General features: G+C 37.5%; 2 protein-coding genes across 8 annotated transcripts; both read right to left on the bottom strand.

Annotated features, from left to right (window-relative positions):
- Nucleotides 1-180: 180 nt before the first annotated feature.
- On the bottom strand, nucleotides 181-14,235 carry LOC119989182 (phosphatidylinositol-3-phosphatase myotubularin-1). Its single transcript, XM_038834539.1, has 19 exons — nucleotides 13,926-14,235; nucleotides 13,776-13,844; nucleotides 12,921-12,995; nucleotides 11,899-11,970; nucleotides 10,972-11,041; nucleotides 10,185-10,234; nucleotides 9,075-9,364; nucleotides 8,854-8,927; nucleotides 8,710-8,773; nucleotides 8,471-8,536; nucleotides 8,124-8,223; nucleotides 7,911-8,024; nucleotides 6,258-6,427; nucleotides 5,490-5,574; nucleotides 4,867-5,088; nucleotides 3,646-3,705; nucleotides 3,409-3,473; nucleotides 1,475-1,754; nucleotides 181-1,147 (listed from the first exon to the last, which is right to left on the bottom strand). Exons 1-19 carry the CDS (start codon nucleotides 14,034-14,036, stop codon nucleotides 638-640), a joined length of 2,547 nt encoding a protein of 848 aa, XP_038690467.1. The 5' UTR covers nucleotides 14,037-14,235; the 3' UTR covers nucleotides 181-637.
- A 1,265-nt stretch (nucleotides 14,236-15,500) lies between these two features.
- LOC119988852 (protein PSK SIMULATOR 2) lies at nucleotides 15,501-19,774 on the bottom strand. 7 transcript variants are annotated; one of them, XR_005465679.1, is made up of 4 exons: nucleotides 19,660-19,774; nucleotides 16,405-18,912; nucleotides 15,936-16,272; nucleotides 15,501-15,680 (listed from the first exon to the last, which is right to left on the bottom strand). XR_005465679.1 is itself a non-coding variant. In XM_038834058.1 (2 exons), the coding sequence occupies exon 2, from the start codon at nucleotides 18,892-18,894 to the stop codon at nucleotides 17,083-17,085; it is 1,812 nt and encodes a 603-aa protein (XP_038689986.1). In that variant the 5' UTR covers nucleotides 18,895-18,912; nucleotides 19,660-19,774; the 3' UTR covers nucleotides 15,757-17,082. The 7 variants fall into 7 exon arrangements, 1 of the variants encoding a protein (XP_038689986.1); XR_005465681.1 differs by having other exon boundaries at nucleotides 15,936-16,648; nucleotides 16,749-18,912; XR_005465682.1 differs by having other exon boundaries at nucleotides 15,936-16,638; nucleotides 16,749-18,912.
- Between the last annotated feature and the right edge of the window lie 227 nt (nucleotides 19,775-20,001).

Below are 20,001 nucleotides of genomic sequence, written 5' to 3'. Positions count from 1 at the left end.
AATGGAAATAATTTCCAGCCTTATGGATGTGAAGATATTGCTTCCCAGCTTTTTTTATGTCCTCTTGATATCAAGTGATATTCTCTTGCAATTATGAGCTCAATACTCGACGTATTAGGTAAAGAGAGAATTGAGAATAATGTATGGAAACATGCATGACTTTTCACAGAGACCATTGCTATGTCCGAGGGCTTTTCTTTCGCAAAACATGTATTTTATCATGACAGAACTGGAATACATGGATGCCAGTAAGGAAATTACAAAGAATTGAAAGATACAAAATCTGTACGCAAGGAGTTCAGGAAAGGAATGGCCGGTCATGGTTTATTTTGAAGGAAAACCCCCCAATGATGTATATCCTGGACTATCATAGTATAAGAAACTCTTGCTTGTATCATATCAAGCTTCTGTCTCCTCCCTTGATATCTCTTTGCTACAATCATACACAGCTAAACTCTATAGGCTGTACAAATTGTCCCGCGACCTGTCCAAAGTACTAGGGCCAATTTCTATCTCCTGCCTCCATGTTCCTTCAATGGAAAGGCTCTTCTGTCTAAATAAAGCTTTCTAGCTTTGAGCTCTAATCTCTTTCAAGAAATCTATATCAATGGCAGAATCCAGCAACTCATTATTGAAGTCACTCCGACTCAAAATAACTGTCATAAATAGAAAGCCGATCAAATGCATCAAAATTTGCCCTTAGTCCAACAAATTGGCTCCTTAGCTGAGCACAACCAGCATCTGGCCATCTGCAGCCTCCATCCCGTGTGCGGAACGGGCATAAAGTTTCACACACTCGACCAATTGAACCATCATCTTCCATCATAGTAATTGAAACGGAGAGGTCTGGTTTCTCATCACCCTGCATGTTACCATCAGGTTCCCTTCTTGAAGGAGAACAACCAGACTTCTGTCGAGTTTCTGTTGTGTTGCTTTCAATGCCAACGGTACAATCACCACTCTTTGAAAAGTGAACCTTGCACCCTAGGGTCTCCACAGCTCTCTTTATGGCTTCATTTTCCTTGCTGGCATTCGTGGCCAAGTTCAAAGCTGAGCTACTAATCTTCTTTTCATTTCGTAAATCCACGGCTAATGATTCCATGGCAACCGCTGTTTCTTTGGCTTTTCTTTCAGCTACTTCTTTTACCTGTAAACAGGTTTTGGACCACAAAATAAATCCCAGTGTTAAACTTTGTGATTAAAAATGAAGCAAATTTAAATTGCAATATATCGTCACATCATAAGCAAATTTAAATTGCAAATTTAATGCAACAATGCTTGGCTGCTTTGTCAAGCAAGATTGGATCCACTAGGAGGTCTATCATTGGATAGAACACAGCATTGACTTCCCGTTCTAACCATTACAATAGATGTTCTTTGGGTTGGCTTTTAGATGTTGGGCTTTTCCTTTTTCTCCCATCATGAGGGAAGAGGGGGAGGGGGGACAATAGCCAGACAAGTAAGGTTTTGTTACCTTCTGCAGTTCAGAAAATTTCACAGCCATGCGTCTACATTGGGCTTCAAGCTCTCCAGCTTGGGCTTCTGAGGGACAAGCCCATCGTAGATGGAATTGAGGCCACAAAGTTGGGGCTAAAGCTGCAGCTGGAGGTAATAAGGGACTGTCATGCTTAGATGGATCATAGAAGAGGTTATAGTGCATGTGAGAACTTCCTTCTGAAACCCGCAAATGAGCCAAGTATGCCCACAAGCATCCGCAAGCTTCAGAGACACCACATTGCTGCCTCTCCTTCTCACTGAAAAATCACATTAAGAATTCAAAAACAAAAAAGACATTGAGTACTTCAAAGTTCAATCTTAGTTGACTAAAAATGTTTTAACTTGCAGTAATATTTTCCAGGAACCCAAGGCAGCCAACGAATTTGAAGGATAAATTTGACTCTTAAAAATGTTAATAGGCACATAAAAGTCAATAAGACAAAAATACAGGCATTACAGGAGCAGATCAATGTTATAAAACGGAATCATATGAAGTGACCATCACATGTAGTAATTTTATAGAGGTAAGGATGCCCAAAAAACCAGTTTTCCGCAAACAACTTGCTCCCGTTCCTCTCACTATCCCAGTTCCACGCACAAACAAAGTTTTTTATTAAGAATCCTGTGCCCAGACATGAGATTTATGAGATAACCTTAGTGATAGAAAATTATGAGGATATAAATATGAAAAGGGAAGCACATTGATTAGCCCAAGTGTTTCAAGAACCGACTAACCGTTCTTCAAGGACTCTCCTATTTTCATTTTTTTTTTGGTGTCTCCTATTTTCATGCTAGCACATCAAGTCCGTAAGCATGACCTGTGAGCAGTTCGAGGAAGATCGTTCTATCCTCTAAGGTAGTGCTTCTTTTCAACAACCCTAGTACAATTTAAGAGCTGTTCATTAATGACATAGCTGTCATCCTGGTAGCAAGGCTATTACATATCAATCCCAAAAAGTTTGTTGGTTATGCACTTTCCTTTAGGGCAGCACATCGAGTATGTTAAGTCCAATATCACAACCAAATCATCAAGATTTCCCTACTTTGGGGTACTATTATAAAATCCCATTTCTATCCAGAAACTATTGGTCGTGAGCACTATATCTTAATGCTATCACATCATGGGCATTAAGGCAAATTTAGTCAGTCCGTATTTGGATAAAAATTTGACAACATAGTCTACTTGTGGCAATGTTTGCAAGTCAACAAGTTTACTTCTACGTCTACAATATTTTTTGCCTGTGTTGATTCATGGATCGTGTTTCCATTTATTGGAAAAACAAGATTATTGGTATGTAAGAGCAGGGGGAGGCCCTTCCTGGTGCACAACGCCCGAAAAACAAGAGTAATATACCATTGCCTTATCCCTCTTCTGAAGATTATCAATGGTTAGAATCCTTTTCCAAGTGGCTTCCCAACACCCACCCCCACCAAAAGAAAAGGAAAAGAAGAAGATGAAAAGATAGCAACTCTTATAAGGAAACTGATCCTTTCCAACCCTGTTATTTCCTGGGAGAATTTTACAGGAATAATAAACTTAAATATTGGATTCTTAAAAGGCCATTCCGTACAACCTATCCCTTGTTTCATGCCAAGATGAACGTTGTAAAATTTTCAATCTCTAATAAAAACCACATTCCAACTAAAAGCTCCACTCACCAGTCATTCGATTATTCTACTTTACTTCAGTTAGAGATATATTTACAGATTTACTTACTTAGGTGACCTTTCCTGTTTTAGTGTCTTAGCGTGTTGTTGGGTATACAAGGGCAGTATATGTAAGGGGCAACACGTGTTTTGACCAAGTGAATAATACAAACTCTCTTTCCTCTCCTCCTTTATGCGTTCTCTCCCATCTCTCTGTTTTGGTATTCAGCTCTATTCAAAGCACTTAGATGGAAAATTAATTACCTATTGCAGAAGAAGTTTCCAAAACGACAGGAGAGCACACAATCCAAGAAATCCACCAAGAACGCCTGAATCATCATATGGTAGATAAGTCAGCATCCAATTCTTCTCCAATCAGAAACATTAATTGAAATAACCGAAAAAGAAAGGAAAATAACAATGTCCATTTTACCAGTATATCCATTAAAAAATAAAACCTTCATATATAACCAAGACATGAGCTTATACGAATAAACTTACAGAGGAGAACTCAAATGCAAAAGGATACATCCGCAACAGTTGTGAAACACAATCAACCCACTGCACAACAAAGTCACATGGATGATGGATCACCAGATAGATACCAGCAAAAATCATCTTCAAAGTGGGCATCAACCCTTGACATCAAATATCAAAAACATGCCAAGGTAAAAAGGCATAAATAAAACCTAGTTCTCGGCATTCTAGTGATGAATAATGACAACCACAAAACCAGTAAAAAACATGAACATCCATGTTTTAAAATAGATAACCCTAGAAGTTGCATCATCAAGATAAATTTAACTTACCAAAAATAATCAAGATAAATTTAAGAAACAAAGGGTCTTTAGGACCTTAAACTTGAAACATTTGGAACATTTTTCCTAACCCTGAATCTCACAATGAGATTTTTTTATTAAGAACCAAATTATGTTATAAATATGCACAGAAAATGACCTCGAGCCATTGGAATAGGGAAATTATTTCCTTTCATTATTAACACATTTTCAGCAAAGAGTTGTACCTCTTGGTAAAAATTTTATGCAGTGAAGAGATCAACTTTTTTCTCATCTTTGACGTCCTCAATCCTTCGTACAATTTTTTCATCTTTGAAGATGAGAAAATTGTACGAAGGATTGATGAAGTCACCGCGAAACTTGTGGCTAGCAAGAATAGCTTACAACTTAGTCGTGGGTTCTAAGAACAGGAAAACGTCCCGTGAATGTTACCTCAAAACAACTTGCAACATTTCAGTAGGCGGATCAACTATTAAATTCATCCCTACCAGCCAACCAATAAATGAATTCACAGCATTGCCGACTTGTTGCCCCATTATTTAAAAAGTCAAAGTGTTGCCCCCATACTTTGGAAGAGGTCTTGTGGCACACGGGTGCTAACCTAAGCAGCATTTCGAGGCTACATCAAGCCATTCTAGAATTGCCTGGAATCTCCTGCACCAGCAGAATGCCAATGCAGTTACTTTTTCCTTACCTAAGAGAATAGGTGGGATTTCTAGAGGCTGGGCACCTTATAGAGGTGTTTGGCTTTCACAAAAACCCACAAAATCCTTATTTTGGGTCAATGACCAAGGACATGATAACTCGTACGGAATCAGTTCTAGAAATGAATATTTTACAAGCCCCTTTATCAAGATGAAAATATGGGCAACATTATATAAGTTGAATAAACAGAAGAAAACTCTAAGAATATAAATCTGGTCACCTGCATAAATATGGGAGAATAATTGTTCTGAGCATGAGAAGAATTTGGAGCTTGAGATGTGTGTGACCCTGATGACTGGCGCATGGGCGATGAGGGAAAATTCCCAGTTGAAGACTGCCTAGACAATTCAAGAGGCACGTTCTCGCTTCCAGATATTGTTGGCATTCCCATGCGATCTGAACATGGATGTCCAAAGGCTAGCCAATCTTTCTCAACAAGTGCCTGAATCAAGATAAAAATTCCAAGAAAATGAGCCACATCAAACACAATACTGAAAATAAACTAAAAACACTTGTCAGGATCTAATTGGTATATTATGCGAAGAGGCTATTGAGAGGGAAATGTCTAAATCCAACCTAATGTTAGCACATGATTGTCGAAAGCACATCAAGAATAAAGCAATCAGAATAAATAAATGAATGAATGGGATGAACTTGAAGTGCTAAAATAAAAGGGGAAAAGCATCCAACTGAAAACCTTGGAGAGAAGTGAAAGATTACATGCTAACATTTCGTATTATATGGCAGAGATTTAAGATGTCCTTGCCATTAAAATGAGGAAGAAGGGCTTTTTGATGAAAAGAATGAGGTAAATTTCAAGCACAACATTAATTTAGTGCGTACCTGAAAACCAGTGAACGTTCGGTAGAAGGGATCAAGTAACAAACTGGCAAGTGAAATCAACTGAGTCGTTCTATCCCATCCATCACTGCATATATCATCCACATGGATATACAAAAACTTGAGAGGTGCAGAAAGGAAATTTAAAGTGCAAAAGTGTCCACTTTATAACCAATATTAAGGGGAAAAAAGAGCTCTTAATGCTTTCATGTAGTGGGACTCAAATTTGAGTGACTAGTAGTCTTATCTATCCACCTATCCAAACGCAATATCTTGAGTACCTATGATAGAGACCACATCTGCTCACATGTGATGTTTAAACATAGAATCAAGTCCATGTGAATGGGGCAGAACCAGGAATTCTTATTTACAATTGGTGGGACAATTGCTTTCATGCTGACCAGAAAGACACCAAATTCTCCTTTAGGTCCTTCAACCGCGGTATAAATAAAAGGAGCTGGTACGCAAAAACCTTCTGTATAAGGTTCGAAATGGTGAATTGAGGTAGATCAATTATCCGACAGTCCTGTTTTGTCCAGCCTACAAAAAACTACATAAACCTCAAAACTATAAAAAGGACAACTGGAGCCAACGATTATGCTGGCAAGAAGAGATATATAAAAAAAGAATTCCAAAAAGTCAAATCATTCTTATTCAAATGAACTCCTATTCTATTAAGTAGGGAGTAGACTGAAATTTTAGTGTGATAGTCAATTTATCAATTATCACAATGATTTGAAAAAAGCAAACCAAATATTATAATGTTCTGACCTGCAATGTACAAGCACTGATGCTGATTCCAATGCAACTCGTGCAGCAATCCAAGCGGAACCAGCCAAGACACTCTGAACATGTATTAACCAGCCACTGTCCCCAAGTGTCGATACCGAGGCAGACATACTGCTGAGATTTCCCCCACCCCAAGTCCAACCACCATGCCTCTGACAATGACAATAGAATTAATGTGTCAAATAAAACTATGGTTTTTATGTTTAGTTCAACGAAAACACGCTTTAGAAGTACTTCCAAGATTCACAAAAATCCCATTGCCTTTTATATCTTGAGATTAACCCTACCTGAAAGGCATATTCATTACTATAGGACCACAAAATAATATAATCCTAGTTTATCTAATACCACCTTTTGGAAGATCAATATATATTTGAAGCCCAACATTTCAAACAAAAGAAAATATTATATTTCATTATTTGGAAAAAAAAAACATATAAAGAACAACATAGTTGGAAAATATTATTTCACCCATAAGTGAGGTTCAAGAGATAATTACACATTAGATCTATTGGACTTCTAAATGAAAATATCTAAAGAGACTAACTGATTTGATATCAGCTTATACGCCTTTTTATGCGATTGCTCAGGGAAATTCCAATGGTCATCATAAATACAGCTCCATAAAACATCATCTACCTCAAAGGAAGAGAAACACAATATTTACAAGCTTAAAAGACAGAGACATTGATTACAAGTATAAATAACATTTCTTTCCCTCATATATTAATATTAAAGTTCAAGTAATCCATGACGAAAGGAGATATCTATTGTACTTAAGTATACAAGAATACATTGAGCCAAGGAAAAAGACAAGACAATAAATTATTAGTGTTGGAAGCATTCTAGAAACAGCAGATCGAGGATTATTGATGCAGATCAAAAATCATGGGATTTTGAATTATAGTTTATTTAGAAGTCTACGTTCTTTTCAGTTAGTTTTAGGTCTTATCTATCTTTATTTAAGTTAGTATTATTGTTAGGACAATATTATAGGATTTTATTTAAGTTTTAGAATCGATGGCATTATCGTAATTTTCAGGTTAGTGAAAAAAACGAAATTAGTTATTTATTAGTATTATATTATAATATTTTAGGAAGTCAATTGATTGTTAAGTAGTATCTTTTTCGGGTCAATTAGGAGTAGTATTATTTCTTTTTAGTATTAGTTTCCAAGTAGGAGTGGTTTAGGGATTCTCTATTTAAGGATTGTAAAGAGAGACAACTTTTAGACTTTTATTCAATCAAAATACAGAATTTTCTGTGGGTTTTAACCCTTGAGACTCCATTGAGTCGATTCTATCATCCCTTCTTCTAATCTATACCTTCAAATCATTATTTTGCTATTCCTTATTGTTGTCATCAATTTTCGCTGCATCAATTATATTAACTACAGATTTAAGTGTAACAAACTTTCCTTCAGAAAAAGCACGTGGAGAGTAGAGAACATATAAATACCCCAACATGTTAAGAGCAACTTTATCTAGCAACTTAACATATCATATTATAGCTAAATGGATTAATGGAATTTGTCATCATACACAAAATTCAAGAGGTACAGCTTATCGTCAACATCAATTGATGAAAGTCAGGAAACTAAAGAAGAAAGATGAACTGAAAAAATTCAAGACTCACCAAGAATGATGACATTCCATCCGACGAAGTGGTGCCATGAGTATCCAAATAGTCTCTAAGACGAGAAAAACTCTCCCTCATAGCATGTATGTTGTCTATCCCAAAGAAAACTATCTGATGAACAAAAGTAACACAACAAAACTTGCCCCCTTTAAGTAAACAATATTACGTCCAAGTGATGCATAACTAGACAACTCAAAACCTTTAACAGACCTCAGATTGAAAATAGTTCGAAGATGACTCTGAACCACCTCCCATAGCACCATTAGCCAGAGCATTTCTTCTTGGTCTTGCATCCGCAATGTAAAGCTTCCTGCAAGGAAACAAATTTAAAATGAGATACAAACTTTTCAGAAGAATTATTGACTCAACAAATCCATTGCATTAGCAAAGAAAAAGGCAAAACAGATAGTCGCCGAAACAAACAATAGGAAAGGAAAATTAGGAAAATCTAGTTTCTCACAGAAGGCAAACCATTCCCGTGCACAAGGCTCCCCACTAGGTTGAACCTAGTTTCTCACAGAAGAAGTCGAAAAAAATGACAACCAAAACAGGCCTACCTCCTTGTTCCCTTTCCACCGCCAAGTTGAGTACATAGTGCAGCAACAAGCTTTTCATCAGCATTGCTGTAAAAAATTGAGTAAAAAACAAGAAAGATAATCACAGCAGAAAATAAATGTAGAGAAATAACGTTAAGTGCTGTGAGCTCCAGACCTCAAAAAAAATAGAGTTTAATTAACATTTGTTTATTCTGCACCACCTGCTATTTATTTCAAAACTCAGAAGTACTAGTAAATACCTTCTCATATTCATCATCAAGCCGACTAAGGGTTGGGACGAACGCGCAAGCACAGCCCCCGTTCCTACACATAAATTGTATCAAAAAATGATTGTGAAAATCATGAGAAACAAACAAGAAAGAAGTTGATGATATACTGCATACCAGGATGACACCATGAAACTGCAGGCAACCGGCACCTTGCACGAAAATTAGAAGCCTGGAGCACTTCTTCATCACTAACATCAAAAGCCACATAAAGTTATTAGTTGCCTTGTTCAAGCGAGGAAGAGGGAGAACTCAAGAGATACAGTGAGGGATTCAAGATATTCTTTTCTTCCGTGCCTTCTCTTTCTTTCAATTCTTTTGTTGCAGAAAATGATTACCTGATGCATTTTGGAAAAATCAAGGCAAATGGATAGCTGTCGCACATGGTATAGTTGGAATTTAAGTTGCTGATTCTCCATAACTCGTTAGACAGTGTAAAGGAACCGTCTTCAATCATACTCATTGATGCATTATGGGACCTTTTCCCAAGAAGTCGAAAATACTCATTCAGCAACCGCACCTTTGGGCTCGCATTACTAAATTTGGAAGGTCCAGAAGAAAATGCATAGAGATCCCAGAGTCTTGCCGGTTTTGCGCATCTAAGTAACGCATCATATATTGCACGCCTCTGCAAGATAAAAAACTCATCATCATTTTTTTGAATGGAAAATTTTTTAACATTATATCTCTCCATATGATATCAATGGAGAAAACCACCAGCATATCATCCCCCCTCCTTTTTCTTCCCTCTTAACATATAAAACGTAGTACTACCTCCATCTCTCAATAAGTGTCTTGCTTTTACCTTTTTCCATCTTAAAATGTATGCCATGTAACCAAATGTCATAGAATTAAATTTACTATGTTACATGATTTCCCTTCAAAAGTAACCTAAAAAATACATCTTTAACTTGGTCTTCACTAATTAAACATGCACACGTAGAAGATGTAAACATTACAATGTACACATATACATCTTTCATTCTTAGAACTCTATGATGCATCAAATGTGCGTCCTGCATTGGGACCAATTTTTTTTTTCTATACATAAGGCCCACATATGCAAGAAGCCAAACACCCTCAAACCACCCCACCCATGCTGAGGTTGCTTGCCACTGGGACCACTTGATGGAGGAGTAGCACAATGGGCACGTTTAATATAACACCAGAAATTATGTTTTGAGCAGTTGATCATCAAAAAAATTCGATATATGGAAAAGACCTCCAACTTATGCATCAAGGAGGACAGCTACTGTGTCCACTGGAATATCATCAAATGAACTGGCATGGCTCATTTTCACAAGGATCAGCTAAGCCGAAAAAGAAGTACATAAACCATCCATCTTATAGGCTAACAAACGACTTACTCCCAACCCAAAACTGGTGGAAGGGAATATGAACCTCTTTAAACTACGTCAAGAAAAGAAGTATTGCGAGAAAATAGTGACCTGCTTTGTTCGAGCAAGGAAACCGAAGATGATAATTCTCATGTCTTTGCCTGCAAAATATAAAAACCACCACCCCAATTCTATTGTTATCTTCAACAAGAATGATCAGTCAACCATTCAACAAACTAGTGACAATTTATGTAGTATTCATACTATTTTGAGCAGCAAAGAAATGCACTATTTAATAAAAAGACACAAAAAAAAAAAAAGTAATCATGGGCCAGAGGAACACCAAGTCAAGAGCCAGTTCTGCTCAGATTTTTCTAATAAAAGGCCAGTGACCTTGGATGTGGGGTAGCTTGTATACAGCGCTCTATCAGCATGAAAGGAGCAGGAATGAGTCTGAGAATGTTGCATAATGAACATTTTAAATGTTGCTTCCAGTTTATCTCTCATAAGGCAGCCCTACAACTGGTAAAATGTCTCTGAAAAAACCTCATTTAAATGGAACTAAAAATTACTATTTTCAGGGGACTGAGCAAAATTTTTCCTAGTGTTGTGAAAGCTTCTTCCAAGATCGAATGCAGAACATCCTATTGTACTTAATGTTGAGGGTATGACATGTAGAACTATATGTCATTCCATAAAGCATAAGTCACTCACTCCACCAATCAGATGGATCTACATCACTCCTGAAAGAGCTTAAGAGCAGACCAAGATATTACTTACATCTACAAGAAACCCTTAGAACAAAAACTCTATACCTTCTAAGAGTATAACAGTCATTTTCACAATTGACAGACTGAGATGAATGCAGATGCATAGAAGAACTCTGTACAAAGCATACCAATAATCTGGAGAAGTCGTCGTGATGAAGTCTTATCTGATTGACGAGGACCCGATTGATTCTTTACAACCTACATGCATTCCATATTTCCATCAAAGCAATTATTATGAGAAAACAATTCGAGCTCAAATATCCAAAAAGAATAAAATAACAAAGATGCATGGAACAAAAAACAATGAAACAACTGAACAACTGCATTCAAAAAAATTATTACATAATTTACATTGGTGAATTATGTTTCTAGATACTTTCCTAATTCCTATCAGGAAAAATTAAAAGCAACCTGAAACTCAACCAATAAAAAATATGACAAAAATTAACCTAAAAAATAAACCTCTATATCTTTTTTTGAAAAGAAAAGATTTAATAACAACACCAAGGGGGTGCAACCCAAGAACAAATTGGATTAACGGAAATAAAATAAAGCCAAACCGGATTACATGATTTTAATATAATCAAAAATATTAGAACAGGGTCCACTCATCCATAGCTTAAGCGCACAACACCATCCAAGAAAACCCCAATAGAGCAGTCATTATTGTGGAAAATTCTAGAATTACGCTACTTCCAAATTAACCAACAGGTACACTATAAGATCAGAAGTTGAAATTTTCCTTTGGATTTGTCAAAGGCGAGGGCATGCCAAGCCTCAACTTCCGCATCAAATTACAACAAAGAACCCAGTTCACCAAGGAGGGTAGGTTGTACATGCCTTAAACCCTCATGGAGAGAGAGCTCTAAACCCTAAAATTTAAATCAACCTCTATATCCATGAAGTCAATACCCAAAGTCATTGAAAACTAGCAAATAAATGTATATCTCAGGACAAAGAACCATTTTGATTTTTGAGTATCAAATAAAAACTTATTGCACATTGACAGGCATAACAAATAAAAGATTCAACGTAAAGAAAAGGAAGGAGATTACCATTTTGCTGAACTTCTCAATCGTTGCCAGTGGTATAGAGCCAAGCGCAATAATATTTCTGGTTCCCTCGCTCTTCATAAATGGCAAAAGCAACTCCAAGAATTATACAAGGAATAACAACAAAAATAGAGAAAAAGATAAAGCAACAAGTAAATAAATATTCATTTATCTATTCATTCGTCATCCCTCATCGCAGAAACACATATGAGGGAAAACGCAAACGTACAATCCTAAATATGGTAAAAGTATGTGCAAACTGATGGAACTAGAATCCAACAAACAGAAGATGAAATTTGCAGTGGCAACAAAGAAGAAAACCGCATGCAGCTACGTCAGTTTTCTAATCATCATTCAGCAATCAAAACGCTATCTTACTGATCCTTTGACAAATTATAATAGCCAGAGACAAATCATTGAGGTGATGAAGGAAAATTAGGACAGGCAAGAAAGTGTTGAGAGAGATAGAGAGAAGGAGTTTCTGTTCCAGGACAAGGGAACCCATAAAATCATCCTAAATTTTGCGAAGAAAAAATCCACATTGGTAACTTCGTCCAAGTAAACAACCTCTCCACATATTATGTGGGGGTAAGGTCTACGTACATCTCGTTTGTCCTCAATCCTACCCCTACGGGAGCCTTGTGCATGAGTGTTATTTTTATAGGCGAACATGTGCCCCAATGATTAGAAGTCACATGTTCAAACCCCGGAAACAACCCCTCTACATATTATGTGGGGGAAAGGTTGTGTACATCTTGCTTGTCCCGGTCCCGCCCACCACGGGAGCCTTGTGCACAAGAGTTGTTTAAAAGAAAAAATCATTGGTAATGCAACTCAAAGATGTTATCAATGTCAGTCCACATACATGCCTATCTAAGGCAATTATAGGAAAATCATGCGATGAAGTTCCTAAATCTAAGACATGCTATTGAAATAAAATGTTCCTCAATATACTGCCATGAGTTGAGATTGACTATATAAATAAACCAAATTAAGCACATACTAAGATAGTAGGATTAACTTACCAAAAAAAGAAGACGAAAATTGGTCACATACAACGTACCCGCCTCATCAGTATTAACAAGAACAACACCATATCCCTGAGAAAGCATTCAGAAAATCAAGTTGTTCATAGATTTGCAGAATTCGCTATGTGCAAATCCACTATATCACAGTTATTGGATAAATAAGATCAGTACTTAATGGATTGCACCAATTCTAACCCAAACACTTTCAAAGAAGAAAACACCATCAGTAATTTGGAATCCTTAAACGTAAGTAGCTTTGCCATCATCCAGCCTTCAACGGTAACATTTCCATGAAAGATCTCGAATATTCTATACTTTTTGACGTTCATTTGTTTCAAATAAGTCACACGGTTATATTATTAATATTTGGAGGAAAGGGGAATCGAAGCTTGCACCTCGTGCAAGTGGTAAGGAGCCAGGCAGCCCTAGGCCACAAGATAAATACAGCCTTCTAATGAAAGAGTTAAATGGCTTTTTATTCAAACACCTCATGAGTTCAATTCAGTATGGGAAGGTATGATACTGCACATCAATTACAGGTTTCAGAACAGAGGCAAAGGAAATATGGAAGTTACACGCTTTAGATACTATTAATAATTTCGGTTTCAAAAGAGGACTGAGCGTTCCTTAAGAGAGTATGGAAAAACGATTAATTACAACTTTCTCTTTTTTCCCCACCATACTCTCGGCGACAGTTCTTTCCTTCTTTTGTTTTCTTTCCAACCAAAAGAACACAATGGTAAGATTCAAAAAATCCCTACCAGTCCCTAATTGAAGTCACAAACTGGAGATTGATTCTTTCTCAATCTATTGATATTTTGTGTAAGGTAATCACATCAACCAAAATATTACCTCTGCTACAACCCGCTCCCCTTCAAGCAAGAACTCCAAGTTCACATGCGAAACAGGCAGCGGAACCGGCTGCAATTCGACACAATTTGATTAAGATCATTTAAAACCCTAAAGATGTCAAACGGATACATCTTTGAGGAAGAAAAAGACCTCAATGGTAGTCCAACCGAAGTCCAAGCTTCCAGTGCCCTCCAACTTCTCGGACTCGGAATAGTCCCTGAACGACGTTGATCGACCGTGGCGCAAGTTTGGCGAGGCCATGGGATTATATGATCGGAGACTCTCGTTCGGCGAGAATTTGAAGGTCGTTTTATAGGTGAGGAAGAGAAGAGAGCGCAGACCTAACGTTCAAGAGGGGCCAATTGAAATCAGATGTTCCCAGGATGCTCTGTTATTGAAAGAACGATTGGAAGGTTTGGGCAGGAAAAAAAAAAAAAAGCTCAAAATATATGGCGGTTGTGGTTAGTAGGGGAGGGCAATAAAAAATGGGTTCCGGGTCGGTATGGATATACTAGATTACATATCTACGAGACATTTACAAGTCAAGTCTTAAATCCGAAATTCCGAATTTAATACGTACTTAATTAATTAAATTCATATTAGTTTACAAGTAAGGACAATATCTAGATTAGAGTACATATAAGTGAATCGGACAATTTTTTTTTTACCTGAACCCGATTTTAAGTATGACAATTTTTTTTTACCTAAATTTCAAATATATAACATGTGTCCAAATTTGATATAATCTGGATTAAATAAAATTTTGTCACCCCTAACTATGTGTAGGACTTTATTTTTATTGTAAAAAATAATTATAGTATTTTTAAAATAGTACAATTTTGTTTTCCTCCCATTGATTAGAGACGGCGGGATACAGCGTACAGGCATATATCAACAAGTGCGATTCTTACTTGTCTCTGATAAGTAACGGTCTGATTCAATGAATCCTTAAAGTTCCTTTATTTTTTTCCATCCAAATCGTATTATGAAGTTTCATGTATTCTATGTTTATCAACCATACTGATTATTGAACCTTCCCCAACTTTCAATATGAATAACTTTTTAATATGTTTTATTATTTCCCCTATATTAATGGAGGATATCGGAATTATAAGTACAAGCCACATTAGTACACCCGAGACCCGAGTCACTAATTGATGCGTTAAAAATGATGTATATCACCCTAACGATCAAGGTTTGAATTCCTCTCCTCCGCTTATTTTTTTTTTAAAAAAAAGCCCACCTCATTACAAGACATACATATAGATTGAAGCATAAAACATTATAAGCTTTATTTCTTCAACTTCTTTAATCATACAAAAGGTTGTATATAAGCTATTTAGCATGAAACAAGAGGTGTCAAATTTCCATGTCAGAAAGGTGTCACATTAAAAGTGGAATATGACACAAAATTGTTGGCAATAGAAATGTCCATATTGTTAATCAACATATTGTACAAGAAGCTTTTGGACGAAAATTGGAAACAAGTGGGTCAAGCTGTTTTGTTGTTTAATTAGATACAGATAATCCTTTTTCAGACTGAAAATGGCTCATTCTGTTGGACCCTGTCGAGTCACACATTCTCTGAACAAATTAGTGGGTCAGTCTCCACCTTCATCATTGTCCTTTTGAAGACATTGTTGAATGTATAAATTTATCCTTGGATGATATGATATGCATATGATATGCTCGGCCTAGTTATGCTAAATACAGGACAACAACAGAGGCCCAGGAAAAGGTTGATTATATTCTTCAGTCTGTAAATGTGCTTGTGGGCTGGGCCCTCCGGCCCTGTTAAGCATGACCGGGTAACCTACAACTTGAGCCTGATAACAGGGTGACCCAGAACCAGGTTACCCGATAACCCTTAACAGAGTTATCAATGGGTTAAGCTCCTAAAATAACCTAGTTATGCTTGGATGATATGATATGCATATGATATGCTTGGCCTAGTTATGCTAAATACAGGACAACAACAGAGGCCCAGGAAAAGGTTGATTATATTCTTCAGTCTGTAAATGTGCTTGTGGGCTGGGCCCTCCGGCCCTGTTAAGCATGACCGGGTAACCTACAACTTGAGCCTGATAACAGGGTGACCCAGAACCAGGTTACCCGATAACCCTTAACAGAGTTATCAATGGGTTAAGCTCCTAAAATAACACTGGATCAGGTCTGACCTGAACTGAAAGGTCGGCACCTGGTCCAGTGTTCACTTCTACCATTCACAGGTAAGTTGCGAGTTGTTGGTGTGGGAGTCCAACTCGAGTCCACTTCACTCCTAGCCAACTCAACCTCCCATGTCAGAATTTTATGTAAGACGCCAGGTATTAGCGTACAGAGTACAACCCAAGTCCTCCAACAGACCCCCCGGCCAACCCAAAATGCCAACTTGTGGGCTGTTAGCTTGCATATCCAACTCGCGTCCTCCGACTGGACGGTTTCATTCTTTGCCAAGTCGACCATTTTTGGGGAGGCATTTAGTATGAATAATTATGGGCTATGCTTAGCATGATGATAACAAAATAAGCAGGATTAACTGGTAAGAAATGCTTCAATGGATAATGGTAGCCACAATAGTTTATGTTAAAGAAATGCTCCAAAAAAATTAAATAAAGTACAGATCAATTACCTTATCCGCCACTTCCAGTGATAACAAGAATGAGTGCTGAAATACAAAGCTCAAAAATTTGTAGGCAATGTCTACCACAATCGATTTGCTTGTTGTAACCAAACCAGAAACAACCTCACTGGAGCATTTCCAGGGGAACACTTGAATCGGGGAAGCATTTACGCAACCCTATTCAGACTAGCTTTTGAGACTATGCAGTTCAAAGTTCATCATCTCAAGAGAAACATGACCAACCTGAAATCTCCTTTATGTAGAAAGATTTACAATCCTATTAATGGGTATAGCTAATAAATATACACATTTCATGAAAATATGACTTGAATAGAAAGGGTAATGAGATTTACCAGGAACGGGTCGCGAGCCACGTTTCACAGCGGGCAAGAAAGATAATCAGCACTCACCAGAAAGAACAAAATAAACTAAAATGGCTTTTGGAGCTCATAATATATCATTCACTCACCAATTGCTTATAGTGTTGGAATTTTCAGAATATGAGTATATCTCATCTGAATGGTTGCAACTTGCAAGAAGATCAACCAAATTATCAATGTCGCCAGGCAGAATCAAGAACCTCACAGCTGAGTCTGGGACTACCATCTTTGACCATACACAGGATGCCGTTGATTTTTGAGGTAATTAGGATTCCAAGTGAGCCAATATAAGGAGCCGGGAATATTTTCATGCTTCTAAGTCCAAATACTTATCAAACACGCTACCGCAGGCAGATTCAGGCAAAGCTTTTGCATGAACTTCTCTATCTAATCTCCAGACATAATTTAGACCAACAAGAAGCTCAGTGATTGTTGCCTCTATCTTCTCCAAATTTGCAAAGTAGAGGGTCTGAACCAGAAGTACATTTGTCCTCGAAACAAAATTTTGCTGCTCAAAACTCCGCTCAGATTGCCACCTTATCATGTTATGAGCAAGTGGAGCCAACCATTCTAATATTAATGCCATTGCATCAGTCCACTCTCCTGCAAGAACTGTATCATAATCTGATGCGGCCAAGCTCTTTTTAAATGGCTTTAGCTTTGCCCTAAGAGCAGATCTGACACTTGCAGGTAGCATGTTGTAGAGGTCATCTCTTGCATCATGACCAATCAAGTGAGGAGATGCCACTAGCTTCTCAATTACAATTATAACATTTGCATAATGCAGAGCTAATGCAGCAGCACCAAGGGTTTCAGGAGGAGCTTTCAACAAACCATGTTGGGGACAAAACCGTGATGGATATGCAGCGCCCTGAGGAAGGTTATTTGCATCGCTTCCCCTGGTTCCATTGACAGTCGCTAGAAGATCGTTTGAATTCAACAGACCATTGGCAACAGGAGTGCTATGCGTAGCTATAAACTGTCCCTTCAAAGGTCCCTCTGCAGTCAATAGGTTGGATTTAGGTCGTGGTTTCTTTCCCAGCTGGAATGGTGATTGGACATGAGTCCACCACTTCTTCTTGCTGGATTTATCCTTTCCAGAAATTAAACCTGATTTGGTTGCCGTCTTCCCGAGGGGTCCAGAATAAAAGTGGATATTCCTGTCCTTTCCGGAAATAGGACCTGACTTAGTGATAGAGTCATGAGGAAGACCCGAATGGATATAACTGGTCTTGTTTGTTTTAGAAATTGGACCTGATTTTGTAGTAAACCTTCCAAGGGGACCAGAAGAAAATCGAGGAAGACTGCTACTTTCAGATGGATGAACTGATGATTGCATCAATGCAGAAACTGATTGGCTACGATCAATAAAATCAGAATCTGCAAATCCAGATTCATCAACATCAACATCAACATCAACATCGACGGTCTGATTAACTCCAAACACATGTTTGATCCGACCATATATTGTGAATAGAGATCTAGCGAAAAGAAGAACCACAAAATCATATGTCCTGTTCCAAGGAGAGATGTCCTGCAGATTCTTCACAACATGCTGCTTCCAAGAAACCTTCTTCTGAAATTCAATCAAATTACCTTGCTCCCCACCATTACACTTCATTCTCCTCAGCGTTTGTTCAAGATCAGTAAGCAATTCCATCTCTTGGTACAAACTTGCATTGACTGAAATAAACCATTCCATTTTCTTGACTTTCTTATCCATTTTCTTTGAACTAAATGCCCAACCATATGGGTCGGCACCAACCTTCATCCACTCCCAAAAAACAAGCTCAAAATTCTTCAAATTAGGATCATTGCATTTCTTTGCCAGCCTGGCCACAGATTTTTCCAAGCATCTCACATTCTCGATCATCTCCGCACAAATCAAACCAACTATAAAATCATCATCCTCCGACACAAGCTTTTTTATTCCAACAGAATTTGTGACCTCCTCTCTCAGCCGAGCAACCTGCTTCTCACTCAATGACTGCCACATATGAACCAGCTTTGACATTAAGCTTGCAACTTCAAACGCTAATACTCCTATCACCACTTTTCCAGAAGCATCATGCTTTCGGGGGGTTCTCCACAAATTACGAAACCATGACTCCGAAACCATCTTTACCCTCTAGAAAGCCTGTAAACCCAAAGATAGGTAATTAAAATCACAAGCTAAATCCATCATCAAATCTTTTGATTCATCAGTTGAAATCAATGCAACAGGAAGCAACAGTAAATTAAGTATGAGAATCAACCTATTCTCATTACAGTTAGTGTGGGGTAAATATTGTTTTCCCATTAGATGATTTATCGATCTTTCTTTTGTCCTTTTTTACTTTGAAGCTAAGCTTTTAATACCAAACTTGCCTAGATCACTTTTGTACAGAACTTTGAAGTATTTTGCTTTTGCAACTTAATCTATTTCTGCCACTGAAAACCCAAAAGCAATTATACAAAAATGAACTATAAACAGATGAAAGAATTGCCCAAAATACAAGATAGAGAGTATTGAGTAAGATCTTACCAAATTCAGGATCTACCATCCCAACCAAAACCCATAATTGCACAAACACAAACAAAGAACATAATTTTACGAGCCTACTTTTTATGGTCAATCGATAAGAGAACAAATATCAAAGGTAAAGAGGGATTAAGACAGTATCCCAAAAAACCCACATCAGAATCTCATTTATTAGTCATAGACCCAACTCAGAACACCAATATAACCTCACTTCATAATCAAATTCTCCTGATCACGCATCGAAAGAAACCCTAACAGTATAATCTTAGCTACATCTCAAAACACAAGTATAAGGGAGAAGCCACTCTACACCACAAAAGAACAAACAAAATAAAACAAAGGAGTTGATAGAGAAAGACATACTTTCACATGCAGAGGAGCGAAGAAAGGGATCTTTGAAGAGGAAATAAATGAGAACTTTCAGAGAGAGAGAGAGAGAGAGAGAGAGAGAGAGAGGGGATAAGAGGTAGGAAAGGATGTAGAAAGGAAAGTGCAGTATAATAGGTAGTACAGCCGAACTATAGAAAGGGAGAAGGAAAGGAGAGAAAACGAGTGAAAATTAAAGATAAAATCATAAAAGAGGACAGTATTTCCAATTAAGTGCGCATATTTGTGATTTCGTCCCTTGACTTTCTTGTATTTATGTATAGGCCACACCTCTACAATTCTTTTTTTTCCCTCCAAAGGCTCATTCTTTTTTTTCCC

Source organism: Tripterygium wilfordii, chromosome 21, assembly GCF_013401445.1.
Source record: "Tripterygium wilfordii isolate XIE 37 chromosome 21, ASM1340144v1, whole genome shotgun sequence".
Taxonomy (NCBI): Eukaryota; Viridiplantae; Streptophyta; class Magnoliopsida; order Celastrales; family Celastraceae; genus Tripterygium; species Tripterygium wilfordii.
The sequence above is the reverse complement of the archived record's forward strand: the minus strand, read 5'-3'. Positions and strand labels throughout refer to the sequence as shown.

Excerpts from the sequence above, each read along its gene's own strand:
- LOC119989182 (XM_038834539.1), bottom strand. The coding sequence starts at position 14,036 with ATGGCCTCGCCAAACTTGCGCCACGGTCGATCAACGTCGTTCAGGGAC. Across the intron at positions 13,845-13,925 it reads TCGGTTGGACTACCATTGAG|CCGGTTCCGCTGCCTGTTTC; the intron begins GTCTTTTTCTTC and ends GTCGAATTGCAG. Across the intron at positions 9,365-10,184 it reads TCCTTGCTCGAACAAAGCAG|AGGCGTGCAATATATGATGC; the intron begins GTCACTATTTTC and ends TTTATCTTGCAG.
- LOC119988852 (XM_038834058.1), bottom strand. The coding sequence starts at position 18,894 with ATGGTTTCGGAGTCATGGTTTCGTAATTTGTGGAGAACCCCCCGAAAG.